Consider the following 27,100-nt stretch of genomic DNA (forward strand, 5'->3'; position numbering starts at 1 on the left):
TTATCTGACAGCTTTAGTTACTTTACATATTAAGATTTTTGCATTCAGAAAACATAAGAGGAGGTTATAAAATATGATGTTTTGTTGTAAATAAAGTACAGCTGCAGCAATAGGTTAATTATTCAATCAGCTGATTTACAGAGAATGGACTGCCTACTATTTTGTACTTCTTCTTTGTATTACTTACACTTTTTCAGTACTTTTGATGTTTTTTCATCTTTTTTAGAATACATATGAGTTTTAGGGTTTGTTTTTTCTTTTATTGTTAAAAAATAATTTTGAGTTTCTTGGTTTTTTTTTCATAATTCTGAATTTTGGGGTGTGTCTGTATTGGATATATTACTTTTCAGTTCATTTTCCTGATACACTTTTACTTAAGTACCATTTACCAGGTTTCTTATTTGTAACAGAGTATTTTCACATGGTGATATTAGTACTTTTACTTAAAGTAAGGATCTTCCCCTGCTGATTATATACACAACAAACTCAATATACCAGGGGTATATGTTAACAGACAAGAAATTAAGAAAAATAAAGAACAGAAATAATCGAAAAAGTAATGTAAAATCAAAATATTGCCACTTCAATCTATATGGAATTCATCAATCAAATTGTTTGTCTGTACTGTCTTTTTATATTACGCCCTCCTATTGTTGTGCCATGTTGTTGAAGGACTTGTAAGAAGAGTTCAAAATCTGGTCTGAGGTTCGCCCATCTCTTTTTGTCTCTTTTCATCTCAACAATTACAGCACTTGCATAAAAATACAACTACAACAAAAAAATCCCACCAACAATAATATTGTCATTCTCCACATCATGGCTTTTGAAAAATATTAAATGTATCCTGCAGTTGAATTGTTTGTCCAGTTTTCCTTCTTATAGAAAGTTAAACATCTACCCAAAGTATTCTGGTAAACATACAGTTATAAAAACAAATGGCAAATTGTTTCTTTTTTCTCATTTACAAAAGTGTCTTTTTTTTCTGAATATATATGATGCAACATTTTAAAAGAAACCTCTTTAACTAGTTATTAAGACTAAATTTTTCCCCAACAAGGAAAACTTTCTGCCAGTTAATAAGCAAAGCCCAAGAGGATCTTACCGGGGCAGAATTACAGCTTGTGTGTAGTATCTAAAGTATATATTTTAGCATTTAATCTCTCAGAAGCAGCAGCAACCCCTTTGGCAAAGCAGCAAAAAGTATTACATGTTGTTCGGGCAAAACTGGTTTGCTGATTTTGGAGAGGAGTTCATTATACGCCAGAATCTTACTTTGTATTAACAAATTGTCTGATCTATATACCACTGTCCAACTTCTATACTCTTCTATTTCTATGTTTTCCCCGGCGCGTGTGTATGACGTCCCAGAAAGTAGCAAATAAGCTAACTGTGGTCGCTAGCCACTTTTACGGTTTCTTCAGGTACTGTAGCTTTCACGAGCACACATAATTGACATTTAACAGCATTTGTTTAACAGCTGTCATACTTAAGTTGTAGTTATTCGTTTCTTATATGCTCATGCATGTTGTGTTTAAAAGCTAGCTCGGCTATAGGCGGTTGGTCGCGTGTTGTTGACGCTACACTTTTGACATTGGCATGAAGCGTGAAACACGGGTAACATCAACGAGATACACGCTTTACACCTAAAACCTGACACCTTTATCATAATTATCCATGTATATGTGTATCTGGGGCAAAGGCTATAATCCGAAATAAATCAGCTCTGTTATTAGAAGTCGTCCGGTTGCCATGTGATGTTTACCTAATGCTAGCGACACCATTAGCTGATTAGCTGCTAACCATAACTTGTGTTTCCAGCAGTGATAGCGGCAATCATGGCTCTCTCCCTGCTTCCACGAGCACTTACCGGGCTCCTCGTAGAGTCATCGTCCAGTGTTCATCAGAGGACTTTTAGGTGAGACATTTTCCTGTCAATCTAACGAAATCAATTAATCATTTGCTGACAGAGTCACTAATAAAGCAGAGGTGTGCTTCAGCGTAGCCGAGTCATTTAGTAAAGTCCCCTTCCAATAAAATAGTTTTGATTATTGTAGCTTCTCATGGGTGTTTTTCTTTCATTATGCAGAATAACGCATAAGCAGAAGGCTTTTTTTTAACGTTTACTTGATATAAAATCTAGATGGTAGTGCTCTTTTGAGACGGGTGGATGTTCTTACTACGCCCATGGCATGTACCAGCCTGATTTGATTACTTCACACCTTTTTTGGGAAGCCAGTCATGCATCAATATATCGCATAAACATGTGTGATGTAAAAAACCTTAAGCCTCCAGTACACATAAACTGAGAACGGACTTTTCAGTGAAACAGCTGTTAAATGTTAAATAAATCATACTTGCATATTTAAAACATTTCTGCAGGGGAACTTTATTGTCAGTGCTGTGTATCAATAGGGGCTGAAAAATTAGTTTGACATTGTCAGTCCACACAAATAACATCAGTAAAGTCAACATGGATGCTCTCAGCAGTTACTTTGATTTCTCTCAGTCCTGGTTGCATGGTAGAGCTGTACTAAGGCCATCAAAAATTAGGCTGGTGCTAGATATTAAGGTCGACTGAAGCCAAATTATTTAATTTATCAGCTGACTACAACAGTAGAGGGTGTGTCTCTGTACCCATGACATAATTGTATTTTAATTTTGTGATTTCACTTTACATTACACTTTATTCACTGTGTATGGAGCAGTGTAAAGCATGTCTCCACATGACATGATCACCAATAACTTGTAAATTCCTCTTAAGGATTAACTTGTTCAGGATTTCTACAAAAAGAGGAAGACTGCTGAGTGATTAGTCTCTTGAGAACAGCTGTAAATCAATTTGCTTTTTTGTCTTGACAGTGTATCTGCTGTTGCAGCAGCCATTCAGAAGATGACAAGAGTGCGTGTGGTGGACAACAGCACTCTCGGAACTGCACCATATCACCGTGCACCGAGAGTGATCCATGTCTACAACAAGAATGGTATAGGAAAAGTTGGTGACAAGGTGTTGCTTGCAATTAAAGGACAAAAGAAGAAAGCACTAATCGTTGGACACAAAATGCCTGGGCAGCGTATGAATCCACGCTTTGATTCGAACAATGTTGTCCTGATTGAGGAGAATGGAAACCCTACAGGAACAAGAATTAGGGTCCCTATACCCACACATTTACGTAAAGTGGAGGGAGATTACTCTAAAGTCCTTGCAATTGCTAGTTCATTTGTGTAATTGCAGCTTCATTCAGCTAATATTTTTGATATTTGTGCTGTATATTTCACATTGGCTGGGAGTAAATGAACATATTGCTTGTGTGTGTTTTTGTTTTCTGTAAACTCTAAAGGAGCATACACCAGTGCAGACCCAATTCTGTAGTCTGTTATGTAATGTATGTAATAGACTCAAGTCTTTCTCTACATGTTTGACATTTTACTGAGGCCTCTCTGTGCTTACATTAAACATAACCTTTACCTTAAAGGCGTGGCATAGGAGTCTGTGTTCAGTTTAAGTAGCCAAATCTGGGTCAAAGTCATGTTTTCATGAACAAACAGAAAGCATGACTCATGAGGGAAATATTTATTGAAGGCACAACATACATTCACAACACAAAACACATGACTGGTATATTTGTAATAGCTGTTTAACATTGTGGTGTCATGTGTGAAGGCATTTAGTATCGTGATCCCTGTAAATGTCACTTGAGTAGACTGAAATACAGTATTTCTCACCATTGTGAGGCAACTTCAGTAGCAGATTCTCTAAAATCTCAGTGCAAAGTGAAAAAAATTAGTAAAACTAAAAATTCAGTTGCTTGACTTCAATTAAAGAAAAAGATTAACGTAATATATAAACAGGCTTGTATCAAATACCAAAACATTAAAAAAAAAAAAAAATCATTGACATTACATCAAGTCTGTACTGCCATCTACTGGTGCAAGAATGAAACGACACTGAGGTGATCATTTCCTGTTAAATATCCTTTTGTTCTCAGGCAATTAAAAAAAGAAACGATTGCAGAATGATTAAGAGAAACTATAAGACTTCACCTTTTAATGCATTAACAGTAACAGACTAATTCAGATTTCTTTTGTGTTCCTTAGCAAAACAACTTTTACTGAGATTTTGAAATAATATGAGCAGTGACACTTAGCAAATCAGCTGACATTAATACAAACAGCAAAACTAAACTAAACCTACAATCCACGTTACAAGCTAGTTTTGTCATGCTCAGACTCATGCTGTTTTAACAGAGACGACACATCTAAGTGGCACAGTGACTGCTTCATAATGTAGGTTTGCATAGTTTCTAAAATTCGACAGGGAGACACTTGGCTTGATTGGACTTTGGTTTCCCGTTTAGACGGTTATTTGACTACTTTATGTACGCTGAGGTGGGATGTGTAAAAGGATCATTGGGTGGCTAAGGCTGAGGGGTCTTCAGTTCTCCGGGTTCGTGGCACTCTGCAGGCACTACACCTTTGCTCTACACCTCGCTCCAACAAATATGCCCTCTTCAACCACACATTGTCAGGTAAAGCCACTGGAAATATGTGAAATAAGGTTAGATGCCTGCCTTTGCTTTGTCTGTTAACATACTTTGTAAACATCTGTGTTTAAAGGTGCTGTATAAATAAAGTTATTATTATTATTATTATTATTATTATTATTATTATTTTATTATTATTTTATAGGGACGGAAAAGACAAAATGTGTTGAGATTTTCTTTGTAAACTGAACTCACCTCTGTTACATTCATCTCAGCCTCTCCTGATCCCTCCTTGTCGAGCTGCTTGAAAGACCCTGTTAAGGTTTCACAATGAACAGTTAACAGTCTGCAAACATACAGCATACATTAAAAACAACAGCTGTTGCAATACTCACTGAACATGGCTTCGAGCTTGACCAAGCAGCAAATGAAGTTGTCGAAGTCAACCATCTCATCCTCTGCATACCGCGCTACCAGAATCTGGTTCAGTCTGTTATTCAGTTTAAAACCTGCACAGAACAAACATAAAAATAAAAGAAAGCTTTACACTTCTTTTTTATGAGTTAGCATACAGTACATTTTCTGGAAATCATAATCAAGAGCATTATACCTGCTGCCTCCACAGCGAGACGCATCTCATATGAGCTCATTGCTCCTGACTTGTCGAGGTCAAAATCTCTAAAAATGACCTGGGAGACGCAGATAGAAATATGAAAAGGGATACAGATCATTGGAATCCTTTCTCATTCTTTTATTTGTCCTTACCAGCCACTTTCTGATCTTATTCCAGAGGATCTGAAACTCCACCAGCCCTAAACGTGCACTCCCATCTTTCTGGTAAGCAAAGTGTCAAGGGGTGAAACAACAGAATTTTAGCGTTTCTATTAAAAATCCTTGTTATTATGTTTTTGATCTATTCATGGCTGATAACTCAAGAGGATACGTCCATCAGGTTGACCATGGTCCTGCATGAGTCTGTACTGAAGCCATCTGTCTTCAGATCTTTGTCTGAAATAGCAAAAACACTCATCTAAAACAGTCTGTATGACAAAGACTCAGTCATACAGATGGGTGGTATTCACTGTACAGTGGAATCTAATACATTAGTGGGAGATTTGTTACCAATATGTAAAATTTCCAGAAGCTATTAATTGTTGACTAAAAATAAATAGGAAACTCACGGCGGGAGATGACTCTGTTTAGAATGGTCTTCAGCTCGTGAATAGAAATCTCCATGTCCTGGAGACAGAGAAAAGACAAAGAATGACTTTCCTGACTATATTTTCCTACCATAATAAAGGTGATAACATTTTAGACGTTACATCTTTAGAAATGATCTAAAATGCTGATGAAAATACAAAAAGCAAACAAAGATGCAAAACATAAAGACAGATGTGTTTTTCAAAACTTACCTCTCCTGCTAGCTGAGCGAACATGGACTTGAAAGAGTCGTCAATGTCGTCTTCGGTTATTTCATCCTGTAGGAAATCATAGATATATGATAGGAAATGGATTACAATCAGGGTTATATCCTGCTATTCGTAAAATATTTTAAGTACATTTTCTGTTACTGATACATACCTCATCATCTAAATCAGCAGAGATTTCATCATCCAGTTCTCTGCAATGGATAAAAAATATCATGAGATTGAATGTTTGCGCAATACAAATACATAAACTGGGGTTAATATCAGATGCAGAAGATCACTTACTCTGTTTCTGATTGCTTCTCAGTAAAGACTCTGAGGACAAAGTCAGCCTCCTTGCTGGGCTCAAAGGTGGAGGGGACGATGAGGTACTCTCCAGGCGGCAGACGGAGCCGTGTGCTCACCTCTCTCAGGTTGATGAAGGTCTCTGAGCGAGCGCACGATGAATGTGACAAAAAGAAGTTTTTCTTCAAATGGACATTCTGGCAGCCTCTGTACTAAGGGCAGAAGGAAACACAGCATGGGTTGAGACTTAGTTGTGTGTTTTTAGGTCCATTTAATTTAAATCACAAATATGTTGGACTACTTTTTTTTTAACGTGTAACTGCATTTCAATTAAACCTGGAATGGAGGGAAATGCCCCTTAAAGCTCTGACTACACCTCTGATAAGCAATACTGTAAAATATACATCTTTCATAGTAACTGGCCTAAAACATGAAACATCAACAGTATGGTTGTGTTCTAAATTGTTTGGCATAGTAAAAAGTGGTAGTAATTAATGCTCTGCTTACCTCTTCTGGGATCTGCACAAAAGAAGACGGGGGAGAAAAACATAAATGAGCTGAGGCAAGCTTTTAAAAATAATGTAATACAACCATAAGAAAAGCAAAGGGACAATACTGATTTTCCATCTCTCTTCTCACCTCATAGAGAGCAAAGCCAATGGTGTGCATGTCCTGACCATGGCGCCTATATCTGCGGCGGTCCTTCTGCATGAGAGCTACTAAAAAACTGCACGCCACCTCATCGTCCTCTGGGTCGTCATCCTCCTCCAGCAATGTGATCTTGTACTGAGGGTTGATCCAGAATGTGTCTACACAGACGGTGCATTTGTGTTAGCCTGTTTCACACGGTATCTAATTTAAGTCAATGTGTAGACTTTTACATAACAGGCATTTGTCTTTGCGACGGTGCAGTTTGGACTCACTGGGATGGTTCCTGCAGCCTCCAGCGGTGCTGCCTCTCCTCCACGTGCCGTAAAACTTGATGGTGTTCCAGTGGCTGAGACTATCATCGCTCAGAGCATCAGGAGTCAAGTTACAGATCTCTAACCGGGAAAACTGCCTCTTGAATTCACTGAAGGACATCCTGGAGGATCAAAATAAAGTTCTGCTTTAGAAACATGAATCCAGCTTTTAATAAAGAATGTTTCTAATGAGGAGGAGCATCACACACAGCTCTATATATATATATCATGTATCATGTGGATGGTTATTGTGGGGATCAAAACAAACAGACCAGCTGCACTCACATTTACATTTTCTTATTTACGTGGGCAAAATAAAAACAAACGTGAATCAGCTCAAAGCCATCACCAGCGTTCATTTTGTTTTGGCCATGTTAAATAAAAATACATATCTTTTTACACATATAGAATATGTAGATATATATCCCCAAGACCTGTAAACATAATCTGATGTATATAGTTGGTGGCATTCCCCTTTAATACATAACAGACAAATAAGAGAGGGGGATCAATCTTCTAATGTATTTTTATATTTTTTCAATATCATGGCCCCGTCTGCTGAAGCACAACTTTTCCACGATGGAGAAGCACTTATCAACATCAGTAAACGTTGTGTGGGTTTGGACTGAATGCAGCAGACCAAGAGAGGATCCCCACAAATGGCATACGCTAAGCAGACAATCAGACCAGAGGGGAGAAACGAAACCGAAAGTGCAGGACAAAGAGAGGGAGGAGAGCCATCATCAGGGCGAGGCTGGCCCTACTTGGACCGAGAGTTGTTCTGCTACCAAGCCTTCTTCTGGCTAATGTCTGGTCGCAGGAGTATAAATTGGATGAGATGTGATTAAGGCTCACTCAGCAACAGGAGATTAGAGACTGCTCTGTGCACATGTTCACAGAGACAGGGTTAACCCCTAACATCCCGGATCAAGCTGTTGCACTGGATGGGCAGACCTTGTTAAGAGCAATAAGGACACAAGACTCTGATGCAAATTGTTGTTGTTTTTGTTTGAATTTAAATGTTGTTTAAAAAACAACAAATCTACCCTCTGTCTTCTTCCTCTACCATAAAATACCTACAGTACATAAAACTGCCATACAGTACTGCAAAGCCTTGGACATCTTACCAAAACTCGCCATCTTCCATCTTCAGATGCAGGTCTTCCCGTTCTGAAGGGTCAATCTCATCCCATTCAGGAGAACTACACACAACAAGGCAATCAGGCAGGAATTAACATTCAGTATGAGATATAACATTCATAAAGGAAGAAATTAACCCATCAAAAGAGGGAGATTATTTAAGTACACAGGGATATTTAATATGCTTTGACTCACTCACTTGTCACTCCAGGCTCCAGTCCACTCCACCTGACCCCAAGGGTTGCGTATTCGGATCAGGCGTTCCATGTTGCCGCGGAAATCAACCTAAAAAACACACAAAGTTATTGGCAGCTTATTATTAAAATTATTCATACTAGTAATCTATTAAGAACAACAGAGTCATATACAGACAGACCTCCTTCAGTCCAGTAACTGAGTAGGCGTGGCCCTTCACAAGCTTCTTGAATGTAACAGCCTCCATGTCGAAGGCACTGGTGATCTGTAATAACATGAAAGCACGATTACTGCATCCGAATATGAATTGTCTGGTACAGAAATAAATAGAAGTGCTTTTAATGTTATTGGCTTTCTCAAGATGCTGCAACATTGATCTGCATGCCTTGGTGCTGTGCCAATGTATGCAGCACTTACATCGATGGAGCAGCCCAGCAGAGAGCCTCTCTCCAAGGCTTTTGCAATTATCCTGTACAGATCTCTGGGAGCACTGCGGAGCTCGTACATCTCAGACACACCTCCTGTGAAGTCCTCAAACCCTTCAGTGGTGCTTCCTCCTGACAGAGCCTCATAGGAGCCATTCAGCCTGACACCAACCACACATGTCATTAACAGCAGCACTGCAGAATGTGATTTACAATTTCCTACTAAGTACTCAAGTTAAATAATTTAGCAACTGGGCTTTCAATACCCACTTGGCATATGCCTTCTCCAACAGTGCACTCCAGAATTCATTGCCCTCTGCAGAATGGACAAACATAAGCTCCCCATCCTTGACAGGCAGTCTGTCATCTATCACAACATCCACCCACTCGCCGAACTGCCAGAACTGCAACACAGAGCAATAATCAGCGACTCCATCAATCTAAATTGCTTGCTGTACAGATGATGGGAAATGGACAACGTGGTGGATGTTCGTACAGTACCTGAAAGTGGAAGATTCCAGCGTAGTCGTCTTGGAAGGACTGCCCATGTGGGACAACACGATGAAGAAGCTTCTCATTCAGGGTGAGAGAGCCGATGGCTGCTAAGAGCCAGCAGTCACCTGCAATTGAGAGGAAGTATTTAACAATGTTTGTCTAATTCTGTCTATTTTTTATGGCCAGATTTAACCTTTTGAAACCTGAACAAATTGGCTTGATTTCTTTTGAAAATATGGAAAAAAAAGCAATGAGCAACTTATCAAGAAATAAGCACAAAATTAGTGAAAAGTTTCAAGAAAATGATGTGAAATTAGCAATAAATAAATAAAAAGAAAAAAAGAAAGAAAGAAAGAAAGAAAGAAAGAAAGGAAAAAGTACAATAATAGGAAATGACCTGGAAAAAAGTGGTAAGATAAAATAACATATATGAATAATAAAATAAAGATTTTTTTGTAACCTAATTTTAATTATATAATTACAATAATTATATAGTTGATTAATTAATTAATAGTCTTGATATATGACATTGTAATTTCATAATTTTCTGATGACTCTCTACCCCTCTCCTGTTTTTTGGCTAATTTTCAGGTCCTTTTCTTATCACCTTTTACTAAATGAATTACTAACTAAATTACAATTTGCAGAACGGTTCATGCCAAGCAGCCAATTGCTTTTTTCTCTCATGTTTTTGAAAGAAATCATACCACATTTCAAAGGTATTAATACTTGCTGAAAGGTGCCTTTTTAAGGGTTAAAGGTTTTTAAGGGTTAAAGCTCCCATATTATGATCACTTTTACGTTCATGTTTGTTTCAAGGTTTCTGAAAACATCTTTGTATGCTTTAATTGAAAAACAACACAAAAAACCCCATTATTTTTATATTGTCTGCCTGAAATTCAAAGGGCCCCAATCTTTGTTTCAAGTCTGAAACAGTCTATATAGTGCATTTGTGACATCACAGCATCACAGAAATCCTGAGTAAAGGAAATCCCACGTAAAGGAACAGTTTACCTTTTACAGTACTTATATAGCACCTTCACCTGCTTATATTTAAAAAATACATGGAAATCTTACATTTTACTATATGGGACCTTTTAAAATTAACAAGGGCTCACCCAGCGCTCCCTGACAGATGTCCGTCCTGGTGGCACCGTCCACAATGAACTGAGGGTCGTCTGTCAGTTCCTATGGAGAAATAAAATGTCTGAATGAAGACATTCAACTTGATCAAACACTCAGAATTCAGACTAATCGCACATTTTTCAATCTACTTTAAAGCCGCGTCATTGAACGTTGAAACCATTGCTATTATTGCATCTATGCGTCAACTTCCTGTGTTTTAATGAACGCTGTAAACAAATGTCAGAGTGAGGGAGTAGACAGGGAATGCCATGTGATGCCAACAGCTGCAGTGGTCTGAGAAGCTCCTGTCCCTACTTGTCCCAATTCTGTCTGAGTTTGCAGACATGAAATAACACTGTGTCATATGATATGTTGTTTATATATTTTTCTCTGTTGAGCTTCTGACAACACCAGCAAGACTCAGAAACACATGCCCGTTGTGAAATATTACATGAGTGGCAATCCAGAGAATAATATGTCCAGATTTATGTCTGGAGTCTTTTCATGTGTATATGGTGTATGAAACGTGTCTAATATCCTGTGTCCTATTTATATTAAATACATCAGTTTTATGCATTACTAGTAACCCCTCACCGTGGGCCTTTTCCACTCCACATCCCTAGTTTTGGAGGAATAAGGGGCAAGCTCCTTGAAGCCCAGGGATGGAGGCTCAGCAGGGAAACAGGGGTCTTCAAACAGGCAGCCCGACTCCACACATTCCTGCTTCAGTGCCTCGTAGTCCTGGTTGGAGAATTTCACAGCCTGATCCTTGGAGCCCATGCCTTCTGCCCGCAGCCTGTTGGCCTGTATGGTTGCAGATATCCCTCCAAACGGATACATACTGGCATGAGATAAAAATATGGCACTGGGTGGGTATGCATGGTGCTGTCTAAAAATAGCAGAGAACTAATCGGCAGCACACTCTTGTGTAAGGGTTACAGCACAGCAATCAGATGAAGGCGCGTGTGTAAAAAAATAACATTTATACTAGTGAAAAAGATTGTTGTTTTTTTTCTGGTGATTGGATTGAATGTACCTTCAACGGATTAGTCAGACCCCATGTGGTTAAAGATATACTATGCAGGATTTTCCTTAACCCTTTGGAACCTAGAGCGACTTCATTTTTCTTGTTCTGCTTTCAGACACCTTACACAAGTAATTAAACCTTTGAATGCTGAGCAAATTGGTGCGATGTCTTTCCAAAACATGGGAAAAAAGGCAATAAGCAGCTTGGCAGGAAATGTTCCACAAAGTGCAAGAAATTAGTACATTTAGAAAAAAATATTTTTAAAAGAAGCTGGAGAAAATTGTTTTGGGAAAATGTCTAGGAAAATATGTCAAGGGAAAAATGAAAAAAGCTAGAGCGAAAAAATATGTGTATTATTTTCATGATTACATATTTGAAACTGTGTCACTGAATAATATTTTTTTCTTTTTTTCTTACTTTTCACCAAGTCGGACTTGCCTTGTTTTCATTTTGTCGTTTTTTTAAAAAATAAAAAAATTAAAAATTCATGTAGTTTTCTGGATTTTTTTTTTTTACTAATTTCTTGCTAATTTTGGGGTCATTTCTTATTTCATTACTCACTGGCATCTTTTCATGTTTTTGCAAGAAATAACTTCAACTTGCTCAGGTTTCAAAGGATTTAAAGACAAAAAAATGTATAGACTTAATTACTCTCAATAATCATTCATGGCCCATTATAAGGGTGTGACAGTGTATTTATCTCCAGAGACCCTGCTGTCTAACTGTATTTTCCTATTTTCTAATTATTTTGCTTTGTTTAGGACTTTTCGGGTACATCATGCAGTTGAGATCGAGACTGAAAGGTCCCAAAGTCAGATTAACATGTCTTTAAAAATGATAAAGCAGGTTAATGGTACTATATAAATACTGTGGAGGCATCAAAACACTCAATGTCATGTCAGAGAAATGCACAGCGTCTGTATTCAGAAATATTTGCTTTAAAATGAGCTGTCAGGACTTCGTGAAGTTGTGATGTCACAAGTACACTGTATAAAGGTGGAAAGTGCTGCCACGATGCCAATACAGTCATTCCTCGGCTGCAATGACGGTGCAGAGACGCGGAGAGTGCAGATGTGAAAGACCCAGAAACACCGACCAATCAGAGCACACTGGGCTTTTTCAGGATGAGTACATAACCAGACAGGCACTAAAACTGAGCTTTCAGACAGATGGTGAATACAGTTACATTCAGATAGATCCTAAAAAAATAATGAAATAATCGTGAAAAATAATGTGGTTTTTGAACATTAAAAGCATGTAAAAAATTTCTGGTCAATACCCAAAATACAAGTATGTACCTGAAAATGAGCATGACATGGGACCTTTAATAAAAAAAAAAAAAAAAAGGTGCCAAATTGAAGCAGCACGCATCCCAGAGGAGGGTACAAAAATTATGGACACAGGTCCGAAAAATCCCACACAAATATAGTAAGAGGAAACGCAGAGCGGGCAAAGCTGGTTCCACAACAAGAGTGAATCAGGGGGTGATTTTCACTTTCGGCAGTGATTCCATTTGCAAACAGTATCTAAAAAAATCCTGCATAGCATACCTTTAAACTTTTCTCAGAGTGGTGGGGGTGCGTTGGCAGGACCTGTAAACTCAGTATTCCTAATGTTGTAGCTACAGCCCTACGAAAGTAAATTCTGCAACTAAATAATTCAGATCCTTAATAGAAATGTACTGGAATTTTTATTTTTTTTAAATCCAACTCACTTTACCAAGTCAATAGTATGTGAAATCAATGTAAAAGTGCTGCGATGGAAACTTCAGTTAGACGCTGATATACATAAAAGCCCAGCAGAGAATTTATGGACATAAGAAAATCGATCAGAAGTAAAGTGATTACTGAGGAATGTGAGACAAGACACCACCTGAAACACAACAAACCCAGGAATAACAAAAGAACTTGAAACATGAAGAAATATGATACCTTGTCTGTATAGGCAGGCTGAGAGGGGAAATGAGACAAAAAAAGAGGGAGAGAAAGGTCATTAACTCAAGTTTTGGCATTGGGAAAGATAAAGTGTTTTTTCTTTCAAATAATTTGGATTGCACTGAGTATGAGAAGCTTGCACAGCCCTAATGGACTTTTGTGTTTGCCACTCAGCAGGGTGTTTTTGTCTCCTTCCTGAATGCACTTGTTGTAGTTTTTTAATGCATTTTTCAGAGACTTTCACAACTTTTAGTCAAGTCTCCAGGGAGGATATAAAAGCTTTGAGAGGAAACTAAGAGTTAAAAACAAAAAAACTAAGAAGTTGTTAGATTTAATGCTGTTACCCAGCTATTCCTTTCTGAATTTGTGCCACAAAAACCAGGACAGTAAATGATCACTTCAACACTCAGCTCTACTGGAAAGGAATCTTAATGAGCTCAGTTCAGTAAACAGTCCATTGAAAGTAAAAGTGGAAACTTGGATGGAGCTGCAGTGGTGAGGGAACAGAGAATCTATGAGATAACAGGATTTAGTTTAGTTTTTATAATGAGTTGGACGGAAAAAAAAAGTGTTGCTGTGGAAAAACAGGCTTTGCTTTTCATAGAAACAATTCTGCAGGCGAGGTAATTGTTTGTAGTGACAGCCCCCCGGCCCTGAGGCCCCCCATGCCCTTAGAGTCTGCAGGAATGTCCCCCTGCTCTGTCTAACTGCTAAAGAGAGACTACTGCTGGCTAATGACCAAAAGGATATCTCTATTTTTCTCCCCAATGGGCTCTGAAAAGCTGATCCATGCATTCCTGTAATGATGTCATCTATAGGACTTTAACCTAAACAATGCCCTTAAACAACCAACAGCCTCTGTGTCAAAACAGTGTGGGGTCCCCTCTGTAATGCTGCACATATGTCGGCTGCAATGTGAAATCACAGGCCTGGTTGTTACTATGGAAAAGTCTCAGCGTGTCAGATATGTAATGCAGACTGTTTACAGCACCTGTTCAATAGCACAAGCAGGCCTGTGTTTTTTATGGCCTGCAGCCTGCTTCAAATACTGCAGGAAACAATAGATCCTTTACAAAACTCACTCCAACACTGCATCTGAATTAAATCTGAGGGCCTAAATATAACAGCTGTGAGGACTATTATTAGTGCTACAGCGTACAGTGTATTAAATCCAACAAACCGCACGATTGCCTGCACTATAATAAAACCACAAGGCACCGTTACCTCAAGCTGGCTAATTCAACACATTCAATGACATGAAAGAAATGAAGCGATTACACTCACCACCGCTTTAAAGGCAATTTAAGGCTCCTTCTGAATAGGTCTGATAGAGGCGATCGTGTAAATCTGTGGAAAGGGGGCAGTGGTTTGGTAGTCTGAAGCGCAGGTCCAGGTCCAGCCCTCTCCGCTGTACACACTGCAGGAAAGACCAGCCCCTGCAGGAGGAGGGGCCACTGCTCACACCCGGCACCGCACACACACGGCCGCTAGAGGTGCTCCAGTTAGTGGTGATGATCAAATCAAACGCATGCCTTTAAACTTACATAACTTCAACAATAAAATAATGAATAAAGATTAATTCACAAAGATTATAGTATGAGACAATGTAAGACTAAAATTAGCTTTAAAAAAATATAGATTTTTTTTAATAGTGTTGCATTTAGCCTGTTCATTTTTATATAACCTTTATTTAAACCCCATTGAGAGCAAGGATGCCCTGATTGCATTACATGTAAAAGCAACACAGGCACACCACAGTATACACTACAAAAAAACGGAGAAATGCAGTTGACACTTAGGTGCACATTAAAAGCAAAAACACACTGCATACATCAACAAAAAGCCCAAATCATCAACACATGGGACAACATGAATCAAAGAATAATGTAGAAGATGAACATTCTATAAATGTATACAAGATACCAAATATGTTTTGGTAAAAGGAAATAATTTTCAATCAAAAAAATACTCTGCCTCAATTCAAAGTGATATTGAATTTTAGTTATAAAACCCCAAACAGTAGAGCAAATTATTTTAGTTATAAGTATAGGCTAATTAAAAAATGCATTTAACAAACAAAAACAGCCTTCCTAAGTAGCAAATGTCACAGGTAAACAAGAGCTGGCTGAAGAGTATTTATGTCTTCCGTTTTCATGAACGCATTAGAAAACAAAACCATGGAAAGTGTTAAAATAGAAACATCACTATGGTCAGGTCAGTATAAAATATTATCATTTTTAAATTAATAATTGTGTCAATTGACTCCTATCTTTATCAGTCCTCTTGATAACCTGAAACAATTGTGTGTCACCTGAGAGATAACGTGCAGTAAATTACTGCAAAGGTTAAAGGTCAATTCGAAGATATGCAGCTACAGATGTTACAATACTTTGTCCTTTGGTTATAACAGATTTTGTGTCACTTCATTAGCACTTTATTCAGTAAATGGTTTAAGCCTTTGAAACCTGGATGGACATCAGGTTCTTGCTTTATGTTCAGATGCCTTTTACAAGTGTTTAAATCTCTGAAACCTGAGCAAACTGGTTGGATTTCTGTTGAAAACATGGCTCAAAAAGCATGAGCAACATGAAAAAAATGTCCCTAAAACTGCTAGAAAGGTGATAAAAAGATTAACTAAAAATTAGTATAAAAAAGATTATAATTCTATATTTAAAGTTAATTACATTTACATTTTTAGAACTTTTTAAAGCCATTTCCTTGACTATTTTTCTTGATTGTGTCTTTACAATTTCCTTTTATTTTTTGTGTGCTTATTTTCAGGTAATTTTTCTTATAACTCTTTCTTTACTGATTTCCCACTAATGTGAGGTAATTTCCTGTAAAGTTGCTTATAGCCTTGCTTAGGTTTCAAGGGGTTAATAGAACATGTCTTGTGATGACTGAATCAGAAGAAAAGTGTCGCTACAGTCAGAGGAGCAGAGAGTGTCTCTCTGTGCCTCTGCATCAGGATGTCTGAATTTTATTCACCATACAGTGTGTGATGCAAAAAAAAATCAGTATTAACATGTTTAATTCTGCTGAGTATGACTTACCTTATCTAGAATAGTTAGTAAATGTAGAGGTCAGAGCAATGTTGCATTCAGGGTAACAATAGCTTTTACTTACACAAGCTCATGACAATGGGCGATGTCTATTAGATGTTTGGTAAAAACAACAGTACATGCATAATTAATCATTCGCAATACCACAAATACACTCTGTCAATACATTAGAGCCACAGTGAAGCAGTTGCTAACATTAGAAGAGACATAAATCATTATAAGACTGTTAAGAACATTTGTAACGGCTCATACAACATAACATTTCATTATACTTTTATCAGAGTGTGTTGATCAATTATCCACTACTTGAAGCTGTTGTTCAGTATGTCAGCAAACTGCCCCAAAAGATCAATAACCAAGAAACTCAAAAGACGTGTTTTGGGTTTTTTTTAGAGCTTGGCCCCCATTTAAGTGCAATGTTAGTTGAGTTATTCAAATTAAACAACTGATGTAGTTTGTGTGTCTCATGAAAAAAGAAGGGGTGTGTTTTTTATTGGCTCTCATTTGTCATGTCAGTGTTCACAAACAAGACTGTGTCGTGTGCACGCGACATTCAGTGGTGTGCGACAAGCACTTCCTCCAGCTTCCCACAATAGTAAAGCCAGCGAGTTTTGAAGGCACTGTGAATAACCTCAGAATTGCTATCTAAGAGGACACTCCACATGTCCATGGACAGATTAGCAGACAATGGGCCCTTGGGCACAGATGTGCAATGGGCCCCACCCCCTTTTCGGCATAAGAGCACACATGGGCACATGGACTTTGTAGTGTCTTTTGTATGTTTTTTGTGTGTCTTTGTGGCAGTGTTGTGTCTCTCTGTGGTTGTTGGGCCTGTGCCTTTAGGCCCGTTCAGTAATCCATCCATGCACATACTGGGCGTGGACGGTTGACATTTGGAAACATGGCATGTAATATGGCATGTGTGTGGTACAGAGGCAAATATTTCAGCTCAGACGTCAAGAAAAGTCCAGAAAATCTGCTGAAATTAAAGGATTTGTCTGCAGAATGCACTCTTCTGTGTAATCCAGAGATGGACTGCTTCTCTACCTGCAGCAGTAACACATGCAGCTCATCATGTTTGCCTTGACACAGCATCAGAAGCTCTAGCAGTCACTCTGCACCACTGGCACTGGTCTGCCGTTTACTAGGTTCTCTAAAAGTATCAGTTATATTCATTGTCCTCTCTGCTCTCTTTTCTGAGGTAATCTAAACAAGGGTGGACTCACTACCATTCAATACTTATTATGCATATTGTTATGGGGCACTTCAGTGGCTTCCACATGAATCATCCTTTCATAAAGCAAACAGTTTTTTATTTAACAGCTGAAACAACAGTGAAGCTCCAGAGTAAGCCAGCCGATCACTGAACAAAAACTGTTTGACTAAGGATTAGCTTTGCTGTACTTTGCACAGAGGATGTAAGTACAGAATGAGGATATAAGATGATGTAAGAGCATAATGTATGATATGCTCAAAAGCAGACAGGACCTGGCAGACATCCCAGTGTTGCAATTTTGTTTAAATCCCATTCTTATTCTCGCTCAATTTAACGCTTGCTTACTTTCATACGTTTAAGCTTTCCTTTCACAACTCTCAGCTGTATGCAATGCATTTAATCTGTCACAATAACTCTGTTTGAGGAAAACGCCTCAACATTTGTTTTATTTTTTTTTAAGCGCTTGAATGTTAAAATGTTAATATTGTCTAATATCATTACATTTTAGGCAAATTTAAATCAAAATAATTGCATCCTCTGACATCAGGAAGTGGGAGACAATGATTGCAATACATTAGCCGCTCCCATCACACAGACTCAAACACAAAATCAAATGAGACAATGAGAGTGGTTCCTCAATTTGCCTTTAGGTGTGTCCCTATTTGTATTTTGGCTGTGGCCACAGCTGTTTCTCAGATTTGCTTAGGGTTGCTGCTGTCTATTTTGCTCACCTGCCCATTGAAGGCCCCTCCCTGTCTATGATACCACCCTGTTTTTTCCTCAGCTGTGGCAGCTATAAAGGAGACTGGCACAAAGACAGAAAACGTTGACCCAACTCAAAGAGAGGAATCAACATCCAGGCAGTCTTTAAATACTTGAAGGGTGAGGATGACTTCCACGGCAGACCGACTGGCCCATCAGCAGGACAGGGAACAAGGCGCTGGCACTAACCAGAAGGCAGTGAAGTTCTCCCAACAGGATTATGAGACTCTGCGCCAGCAGTGTCTGGAGCGTGGATGCCTGTTTGAGGACAGCTGCTTTCCAGCTGAGCGTAAATCACTGGGCTACAATGAGCTGGGACCATACTCACCCAAAACCAGGGGCATTGTCTGGAAAAGGCCAACGGTAAGAAGCCACTGAGCAGAAATGGAAAAAACAGAAAGACAAAATCAACACTCTTTGCACAATGACTTGTCAGTATTATACGACTTTTTTAAAAAACTGAAAATGCAACAACTTAATCCTTTTTAAACAAAGACTTGTGAAAGCAGAGGCAAAAGGCAATTGAAAGAATAGTTGTAAACAGGGGCGTAGCACCAAATTCTGGGCCCTATGCGTAAACAGTCTGTGGGGCAACACAATTCCTCTCTTGATCCATGTCTCTCAGGTGCACATTTTGGTGTTCCTTTTTTTTTCTTTTCCTTTTTTAAAGTCTGTCATACAGATTATTTTCTTCCCGTCATTTCCGTCTTTTTTCTGTTTTTAGAACCTAGATTTCCCTTTTTTGTGGTAAGGCTTAACAGTGTACTTTGGTGCTCCAACAACATAAGCAGTCACTTTAGCTGCAGTTAGACACAGCTCCTGGTGTAGAAGTGGGCTAAACCATTTTGCACCTTTAAGGAGTAAGAGGGGAGAGTTTCCACTATTTTTTATAATGCAAAATTCAGTCTTTTAGCTGATGTATTTATTCAATTTTAACTACGTTATGGAAAGACTCAATTAGAAACAAAAAACTGCAAGCAAAACAAACTTTTCATTCCAGGTTTTTCCAGGGCCCCTCTCTCCTGGGTAATTAGTTTCACATTAACACCCCTGGTTGCATCACAAACTTGAAATCAGCAGAAAGTTAAACTTATGCCCCAAATACTGTACTATCAAATAAAAAAGTGCTAAATACTTCATTCACCATAGTAATAATCCCTGGAGAGAATTTTATTAAATATTTTGGATCACTGTAATATTATGGTTTGTGTGATTTATTTTCATGGGCATAATTTTATTTTTAACAGTCATCATATAACAATCACTGAATGACACTTCCTGTTACTGCTTCCGCAGTATGATACTGGACAATCCCACAAAGGTTTCTCAAAACTGCCCTCAAATGTTCAACTTTTGGTATGTTTCTTTATAGGAGCTGTGCTCAAACCCAAAGTTCATTGATGATGGAGCCACAAGAACGGACATTTGCCAGGGAGCTCTGGGTAGGTGGATAAGTGGATGATTGAATGGACAGATGAATGGGTGGTTGCTGGGTTGCTTTGTGTGTGTTTTTCTTTAGAGGGGAACCACAAACATCAGTAATTCATACCCTCCACCCATTCTGTCTGTAAGAAGAAATCCTCACAGAGGTGGTTTGTTGGCACATGTTGTTTTCATCACAGCTGCACTGCGGTGAATGACACATATTGCCCAATCTCTGTATCTGCTCCTACTGTGCAGGTGACTGCTGGCTTCTGGCTGCAATCGCCTCTCTGACTCTAGACCAGCGGATCCTGACTCGCGTGGTTCCCCATGGACAGAGTTTCACTGAAGGTTATGCTGGGATATTTCACTTCCAGGTCAGACAAAGGCCTTTCTCATCTCACCGCCAACTGTGACCTTCGAGAAGGATTTTTGTCTTTTTTTCCCCGTTTTTTTACTGCCATGTCCAAACTTTAAATGATCAATTATTTTAATGAAAACTTGCATTCTTTTGTGCCTTATACACATGATACTTAAGTGCAACATCAGCCAGAATTTCAACAAACATTTAGCACTGTAAATGTTGAATCTCAATGCCACATCCCTTATATCAATGTCAGTTTTGGCAGTTTGGTGAGTGGGTGGACGTTGTGGTCGATGACCGTTTACCTACCAGAGAGGGAAAGCTGCTGTTCGTTCACTCAGCGGAGGGCGCAGAGTTTTGGAGCGCGCTGCTCGAGAAGGCCTACGCCAAGTATGGATCGTATATCTTTTAATCAAAATATTAATGAATTGAAAATGTACCATCTATTCACATGCCTTTGCGTCTGACAGGGTGAATGGCTGCTATGAGGCCCTGTCAGGAGGAAACACTATTGAGGGTTTTGAAGATTTCACAGGAGGGATCGCAGAAGTCTACACCTTAGGCAACGCTCCATCAAACCTCTTCCAACGTATGCAGAGAGCCCTGAAACTGGGATCACTGATGGGTTGCTCTATCAATGTAAGTGTTATTTTCATACTGATTTGCATGCTGGTGTGCAGACACCAACCGTGGCACAAGGACGTCATCTTATTCAAAGTGTTGTTCTTGGGGTTTTCAGATCACCAATGCCTATGAGACAGAGGCAGTGACAGTTCGCAAACTTGTCAAAGGACATGCGTACTCAGTCACTGGTGCAGAGGAGGTATATTATGGTTTATTTAGACTATCAATAATTAGGTGGTTTTCCTGTTTATTGCATGTAAATTGCATTGCCTACATTGCTCTTTGTCCAAGGTTGATTATCGTGGAAGGCCAGTTCAACTGGTCCGCCTCAGGAACCCATGGGGTCAGGTGGAGTGGACTGGGTCTTGGAGTGATCGGTAAATACTTACGTTCTAGATTCATTAACCATCAGCTACCACTGATCAATTACACAATTCTCATAAAAGCTTGATTTAAAAAACGATTCACAATTAGATCCAGCGAATGGAGCCATATTAGTGAAGATCAGAAATCAAAGTTGAACCACGTGGCTGAGGATGGAGAGTTCTGGTAAGCTTATTGTCTTTAACCATTCAATAAATGAAATAATTTCGATGTTTTGTTTCAGCTGTAATATGGTAATCCCCTACCACACTGGTTCCCAGACTTGGAGCCCTGACCTCCAATAAGGGTTGTGAAAGCTTCACAGGGGGATGCAAGGCCTTCTTGATTTTAAGAGGTGTAGAACTCTGGGAAAAAAATCACATTTTTACATGCACATGTTATTTTCACAGCGCTTTCACTCTCTGCTAAAGGCCCCATCCTACATTAGAAACGTTAAAACAAGCCTTAAGGATGTATGACTGTTTAAAATATAAAAATTCATAATGCAAAGAATCATATAAAAGTTTCATACTGTACTGTTATTGTTATTCATTATGAAATATTCATAAAGTATGTCATGTAGTTGTCAGTTTACTCAATGAAAGAAAAGGGGCTACTTCAGGAAAATGTTTCGGAACCACTGTCCAACATCACCAGAGCAACGACTGAGTCTCAGATTCACGTGAGTATAAGAGGGTGTGAAAAGAATGTGTACCCTCCTCAGGATGTCTTATTCAGACTTCATGAGGCAGTTCTCCAGTCTGGAGATCTGTAACTTGACCCCAGACACGCTGATGAGCGACGATGTGGGCCACTGGAACAACTACCAGTTTGAAGGGATGTGGAGGGTGGGCTCCACCGCTGGCGGCTGCCGCAATTACACAGGTATGACAGAAACCACACCAAGACACACCATGTGTCTGTCAAGAAGTTTGGCTACACAACTTCATATAAAGGTTCACATATTGGTGTTTTCCAGCCACGTTCTCATCCAACCCTCAGTTCATGGTGCGTCTGGAGGATGTGGATGATGACCCACTGGACGGAGAGGATGGGTGCACCTTTCTGGTGGGGCTGATGCAAAAGGACGGTCGACAGCAGAGGAGGCTTAACCGCAATCTTCAGACCATTGGTTATGCCATTTATGAGGTGTCTATGAATGATTTCACAGGGCTGCAACTCATGATGATTTTTATTGTTGACTAATCTGTTGATTATTTTCTTGATTGATTAATTAGTTGTTTGGTCCATACAACGAAGTGAAATTAATATACTTCATTTCGAACATTAAAATGAAAATAATAAATACATAGATAAATATATAAAGTAAAAATAACAGTGGACCTATATAACAGATTTTCAATAGTAAATAACAGAAAATGGTGAAAAATGTAAACCAGTATTAACCAAAGATGACCTAAGATGACATTTGCAAAAGTCTTTTTTAGTCCACGACCCAAAGATATCCAGTTTACTGTCATAGAGGAGTAAAGAAACAGGAAAATATTCACATTTAAAGGGCTGGAATCAGAGAATTTTGACCTTTTCTTTCTTAAAAAAAAAAAACTCAGACTGATTAATTGATGATCAAATTATTTGGCGATTCATTTTAATTTAATCGATCAATTGTTGCAGCTATGCAATTCGATATTTCAATTGTAATAGTATCCTGTATTTGCCTAAATTTCTAAAACACTTCTTCTGTCTGTTTCCTTTTCACAGGTCCCAGATCAGGTTTGTATTTGTATTTATACATGCCAGAAATGATCTCTTACTCAAAACTAATTCTTACATGTAAAACAGACATCAAAAGTGTCACGAGCATTGCTTGATTGCATTGTGAATTGCTGGTATGGCTGTTTGGCTTTCCAGTAAGAAAAGCCCTTTTCTCCTCTTAATGTACAGTACAAAGGCTGCAGCAATGTTCACCTGGGTCCAGACGTGCTGCTGCTACAGAGAGCTGTGGCCAGGAGCAGCACTTTCATCAACACACGGGAAGTGTGTGACCGCTTTAAACTTCCTCCAGGAGAATACGCCATAGTCCCCTCCACCTTTGAGCCTCACAAGAATGGCAGCTTTCTTCTCAGAGTGTTCTCAGAGAAACAGGCTGCAACCAGGTATCTGAGTTACAGCAACACACAGACTGATGGTGCCTGCAGGGCCGTGTAGAGATCAGAGCCTTTACTTCGACAGCCATCTAGTGGCCAGCTCCCTCCTTAGAACATCTTTGAAATTACAATCAAAAATTACCATGAATGTCATTCTCTTGCACACCAACAGAGTGTGCTCAAGCTATGGATTTATTTTTCTTTTTTTCAGTCCAGTGGAGGAGAACATTGAAGCTCAAATAGAGGAGGTAATAAAAACAAAACCACAAATATTGATTATCTGCATGAATTGATGTGAAATGGTTATGGTCACTTTTTAAGATAGTCTTTCCTCTTCAGCATTAAGATTGTGTGAGTCATGTTAAAATTTAAATGCTTCAAAGGCCAAGTGTGCAGAATTTAGGAGCATCTATTGGCAGAAATGATATATGATTCTCTTAGCTGTGTTTAAATTAGTGTATAATCACCTGATAAAACGAATCATTGTGTGTTGTTACCTTAAAATAAGCCATCTACTGTATATCTATGTAGAGAGTTTGCCATGTTGTTTGTACAGTTGCCCAGAATGGACATACTAAACATTCTGGTTCTAGGCCATTCATGTTTTTGCATCCGTAGTAGTCTTTCTACATGTGTGGCACACGGGGCAATGTCACTTGGTTTCAATCTACAATTTCACCATTAGATGCCACTAAGTCCTACGCACTAGACCTTTAAGCATCTTAGACTCAACATTCATCATTGTTTAAAAATGCCTAAAAACCGAGCAGCCAGTGCCTTTATTTTGCAATAGTGACAAAGACCTATCTGTGTCTCCCTCTGACAGGAGGAGGTGTCTGAGAGTGATGTGGATCCTCATTTCAAGCACCTCTTCAAGCAAATTGCTGGCAATGTAGGTAGAATAACATGGTATCTGACAGTAAATGAAATGCACAAACAGCGTTAAATCTTAAATTATAACTCATGTTGTAACATGCATTTCACAAATAGGACATGGAGGTATCAGTCTTTGAACTGGTTCGAATTTTGAACAATGTCGTCTCTCACCGTGAGTATACTAAACTCTTACATATACTCTTACATATACTGATGTGTAGCCTTTTATTTTTGTTGACTTGAACACTTGACTTGTCACTTTCCCGCAGGGTCTGACATCAAAACAGACGGCTTCAGCCTCGAGACAGGCCGTCTCATTGTCAGTCTGCTGGATGTATCCTTTTTTAGAAAACGAGCAGCTTATAGACTTAATTTTGAAATATGGGGATTTAGATGTGTCATCACTGGGAAATTAAGATCTGTAAATGATAACTAAATTCATAAACCAGGATGAACTTTTACATGAACCATAACTTTTCTCAGAAAGATGAGAGTGCCATGCTGGGCCTGATGGAATTCCACTTGCTTTGGAGCAAAATCCAGAAATACCTGGTAAATTTTGATTTGCATGTTTTGAAATCAGTGTTGGTCATGCTGGACTACCTGGCTAGAATTTTTTTTAAAGCAACTCATCGATGCCTGGGTTATACAGAAGATCTTCAAGAATCACGACACAGACAACTCAGGCACCATGAGCTCCCACGAAATGAGAGGCGCTGCCACTGAAGCAGGTAACACACATTATCACTTTAGGAAAATTTCATGCACTAAACCCTATTTCAAAAAGACAAACTATTTCCATTTGATTCATTTCATGTTATGTCTACAACTGTGGCTGATCTCCCTACAGTTGACACAGGATCCTCCCACCCCTCTACACAAACACACACACACACACACAAACACACACACACACACACACAAAAACACACATACATACATATACACACATCTATATGGCTAATTTCTTCGTTCGTTGGTGACAACTGCCCAGGGAGGGAATTTTTATGCAGCTCCCCTGTTTACATTTCATTAAGCATACTTAGGGCGGGGCCGTGATTGGTTGTCTGCAAGGTGTTGTCTATGAGTCAGATCCACTCCTCGCTCATCCACAGCTCCACCCTGTCATCCAAATATTGTCACTTTTGTCTCCAAAATACCATAGCCGCTTTTACACAGAGATCACGCTATAGGGCTGCAGCGGAGTCGTCTTTTTGTACCGCCCCTCAATTTTTACACAGAAGCACACAGAACTACATGTGACAATTATGTGTCTGCAGCACTTTTTAATGGCAGAACATCTCAATCATAGTCATTTATCTCTCCTATCTATTACAGCCTCTGCTCTGAGAGCAGGGAACTGCCAGTTCTTATTGTTTTCCAAATTTGCGGACATTTACAGCCACTGTGGAGGAGTGGCAGGGGCAGCTAACCTAGGGTGCTCTGATAATATTTGCTTTTCCTTTTTCAAATGTAGCAATTTAGATATTTTGCCTGCAGATTTTCTTAGGGTTATTGTATTTTTGAGGAAAGCATACCACTGCAGTTGACATACGGTTTGAAATATGACATGCTTGTAAAAAAGCATTGTGGGTGGGGGGGGGATTACAGCTTTTTAAACACAGTAACCTACTTAACCTGTGTTTCTTATTTTTCTGGTCTGCATCTGACCACTGAGCCCTGCAGGAAGAAATAACAGCATGTTGTCACACCTGATGGGGTGTGTGTGTGTGTTTCTTGACAAGGCAGTTACTGGCTTACTGGACAAGCCAGTTAGAGGACTTCCTCCCTGCACATAAATATTATTCGTATATTCTTTGCCACAGGAACAAAACAAGCATGGGTGAGGCTTGGAAACATAACTCTTCCATCATTACCCTCCTAATAACTGACACCTTTGTAAGACTTTACTCCCACAGGATCAGAAATAATCCACTTCTATGAAATTGACCCTACAAGCTAAAAAAAAAAAAAAAGAAGCGATAAGTGACGCCTGTTTTTTGTCCCCAGGTTTCCACGTCAACAGTACCGTGCTGCAGGCCATTGTCAGTCGTTATGCCGATGCTCAGTACGCCATAGATTTTGACAGTTTTGTCGGCTGTCTCATTAAACTGGAAATGCTCTTCAGTAAGTATCAGCAAACACAGCCATACCCCATCAGTGTACCTCATATTGATCTGCAGGATCTGAGAGCTGTTGGCGTGTTAACATGACCAGTAATTTTTTTTTTTTTCTGTTCCTCAATCAGAAATGTTTAAGACTCTGGAGAAAGCTGACACAGGGAAGATTGAGCTGGATATGCAACAGGTGTGTGAGAGAATAACAAAAGCTGCTGGTGTCTTGGCACTTCTAGTTTAGACTGCTTGTTATATAATTTTGTTTTCTTTTACAGTGGCTGTGCTTGGCGATCTACTAACTCTGGATACAAGTTTAGCGGGGATTTTTTTGCAGTATGTGCAGAACGATTACCAATTAATTAATTAAACAGTTACATTTCATATATACCTGCTATATCATTCCAAATAATGCAAATGGATAAAATGTATTTTTAAATTTGAATAGTATTTGCATTGGTACATGTAAATGATATTTACTACACATATGTTGTATCACATACATGTATTTTTCCAATTTTTCTTGTTTTTTTTTTTTTTGTAGTTGTTTTTGCAGCAGTGAACTTTTGTCCTATTAATTCTGTCGCATGTTATATACAAAAATAATAAAGAAACAATGGCTTCTGGATTATTTTTAATCTAAATATCTTGCACAAATCAGACAAATTAAATGGTTAAAATAGTAGATATATC

The 27,100-nt window shown here is 38.8% G+C and overlaps 3 protein-coding genes across 6 annotated transcripts; 2 read left to right on the top strand and 1 right to left on the bottom strand.

The window, feature by feature from the left end:
- The first annotated feature begins 1,288 nt into the window (after positions 1–1,288).
- Positions 1,289–3,472, top strand: mrpl14 (mitochondrial ribosomal protein L14). Of its 4 annotated transcripts, none has more exons than XM_042502578.2 (3): positions 1,289–1,421; positions 1,819–1,915; positions 2,860–3,472. In XM_042502578.2, the coding sequence occupies exons 2-3, from the start codon at positions 1,836–1,838 to the stop codon at positions 3,224–3,226; spliced, it is 447 nt and encodes a 148-aa protein (XP_042358512.1). In that variant the 5' UTR covers positions 1,289–1,421; positions 1,819–1,835; the 3' UTR covers positions 3,227–3,472. The 4 variants fall into 4 exon arrangements, with proteins under 4 accessions (XP_042358512.1, XP_042358514.1, XP_042358511.1 ...); XM_042502580.2 differs by having other exon boundaries at positions 1,335–1,421; positions 1,822–1,915; XM_042502577.2 differs by lacking the exon at positions 1,289–1,421 and adding an exon at positions 1,459–1,614.
- An 84-nt stretch (positions 3,473–3,556) lies between these two features.
- On the bottom strand, positions 3,557–14,708 carry LOC121954410 (calpain-1 catalytic subunit). Its single transcript, XM_042501896.2, has 22 exons — positions 13,494–14,708; positions 11,130–11,376; positions 10,529–10,598; positions 9,417–9,535; positions 9,186–9,319; positions 8,908–9,076; positions 8,672–8,755; positions 8,495–8,580; positions 8,283–8,357; positions 7,117–7,277; positions 6,833–7,002; positions 6,701–6,712; positions 6,194–6,405; positions 6,063–6,102; positions 5,894–5,959; positions 5,663–5,720; positions 5,425–5,489; positions 5,247–5,315; positions 5,092–5,170; positions 4,877–4,990; positions 4,737–4,795; positions 3,557–4,535 (listed from the first exon to the last, which is right to left on the bottom strand). Exons 1-22 carry the CDS (start codon positions 13,571–13,573, stop codon positions 4,509–4,511), a joined length of 2,196 nt encoding a protein of 731 aa, XP_042357830.2. The 5' UTR covers positions 13,574–14,708; the 3' UTR covers positions 3,557–4,508.
- Positions 14,709–18,565: 3,857 nt separating this feature from the next.
- Positions 18,566–27,035, top strand: LOC121954876 (calpain-2 catalytic subunit-like). Its single transcript, XM_042502612.2, has 21 exons — positions 18,566–18,899; positions 19,909–19,978; positions 20,217–20,335; positions 20,579–20,712; positions 20,793–20,961; positions 21,062–21,145; positions 21,238–21,323; positions 21,421–21,495; positions 22,034–22,194; positions 22,289–22,458; positions 23,032–23,043; positions 23,215–23,426; positions 23,629–23,665; positions 24,244–24,309; positions 24,408–24,465; positions 24,563–24,627; positions 24,777–24,845; positions 24,946–25,024; positions 26,304–26,420; positions 26,542–26,600; positions 26,686–27,035. Exons 1-21 carry the CDS (start codon positions 18,663–18,665, stop codon positions 26,707–26,709), a joined length of 2,103 nt encoding a protein of 700 aa, XP_042358546.2. The 5' UTR covers positions 18,566–18,662; the 3' UTR covers positions 26,710–27,035.
- The last annotated feature ends 65 nt before the right edge of the window (positions 27,036–27,100 follow it).

This window comes from Plectropomus leopardus, chromosome 13 (genome assembly GCF_026936395.1).
Source record: "Plectropomus leopardus strain MGB_pleo_1.0 chromosome 13, ASM2693639v1, whole genome shotgun sequence".
Lineage (NCBI taxonomy): Eukaryota > Metazoa > Chordata > Actinopteri > Perciformes > Serranidae > Plectropomus > Plectropomus leopardus.

What these genes read in the sequence shown, in the direction of transcription:
- mrpl14 (XM_042502578.2), top strand. Translation starts at nt 1,836, where the DNA reads ATGGCTCTCTCCCTGCTTCCACGAGCACTTACCGGGCTCCTCGTAGAG. An exon ending in GTTCATCAGAGGACTTTTAG is followed by an intron (nt 1,916 to 2,859) that starts GTGAGACATTTT and finishes TTGTCTTGACAG; the next exon opens with TGTATCTGCTGTTGCAGCAG.
- LOC121954410 (XM_042501896.2), bottom strand. Translation starts at nt 13,573, where the DNA reads ATGCCAAAACTTGAGTTAATGACCTTTCTCTCCCTCTTTTTTTGTCTC. An exon ending in CTGCTGATTTAGATGATGAG is followed by an intron (nt 5,960 to 6,062) that starts GTATGTATCAGT and finishes GATTTCCTACAG; the next exon opens with GATGAAATAACCGAAGACGA. An exon ending in TCTCGCTGTGGAGGCAGCAG is followed by an intron (nt 4,991 to 5,091) that starts GTATAATGCTCT and finishes TGTTCTGTGCAG; the next exon opens with GTTTTAAACTGAATAACAGA.
- LOC121954876 (XM_042502612.2), top strand. Translation starts at nt 18,663, where the DNA reads ATGACTTCCACGGCAGACCGACTGGCCCATCAGCAGGACAGGGAACAA. An exon ending in TTGTCTGGAAAAGGCCAACG is followed by an intron (nt 18,900 to 19,908) that starts GTAAGAAGCCAC and finishes GTTTCTTTATAG; the next exon opens with GAGCTGTGCTCAAACCCAAA. An exon ending in CATTTGCCAGGGAGCTCTGG is followed by an intron (nt 19,979 to 20,216) that starts GTAGGTGGATAA and finishes CCTACTGTGCAG; the next exon opens with GTGACTGCTGGCTTCTGGCT.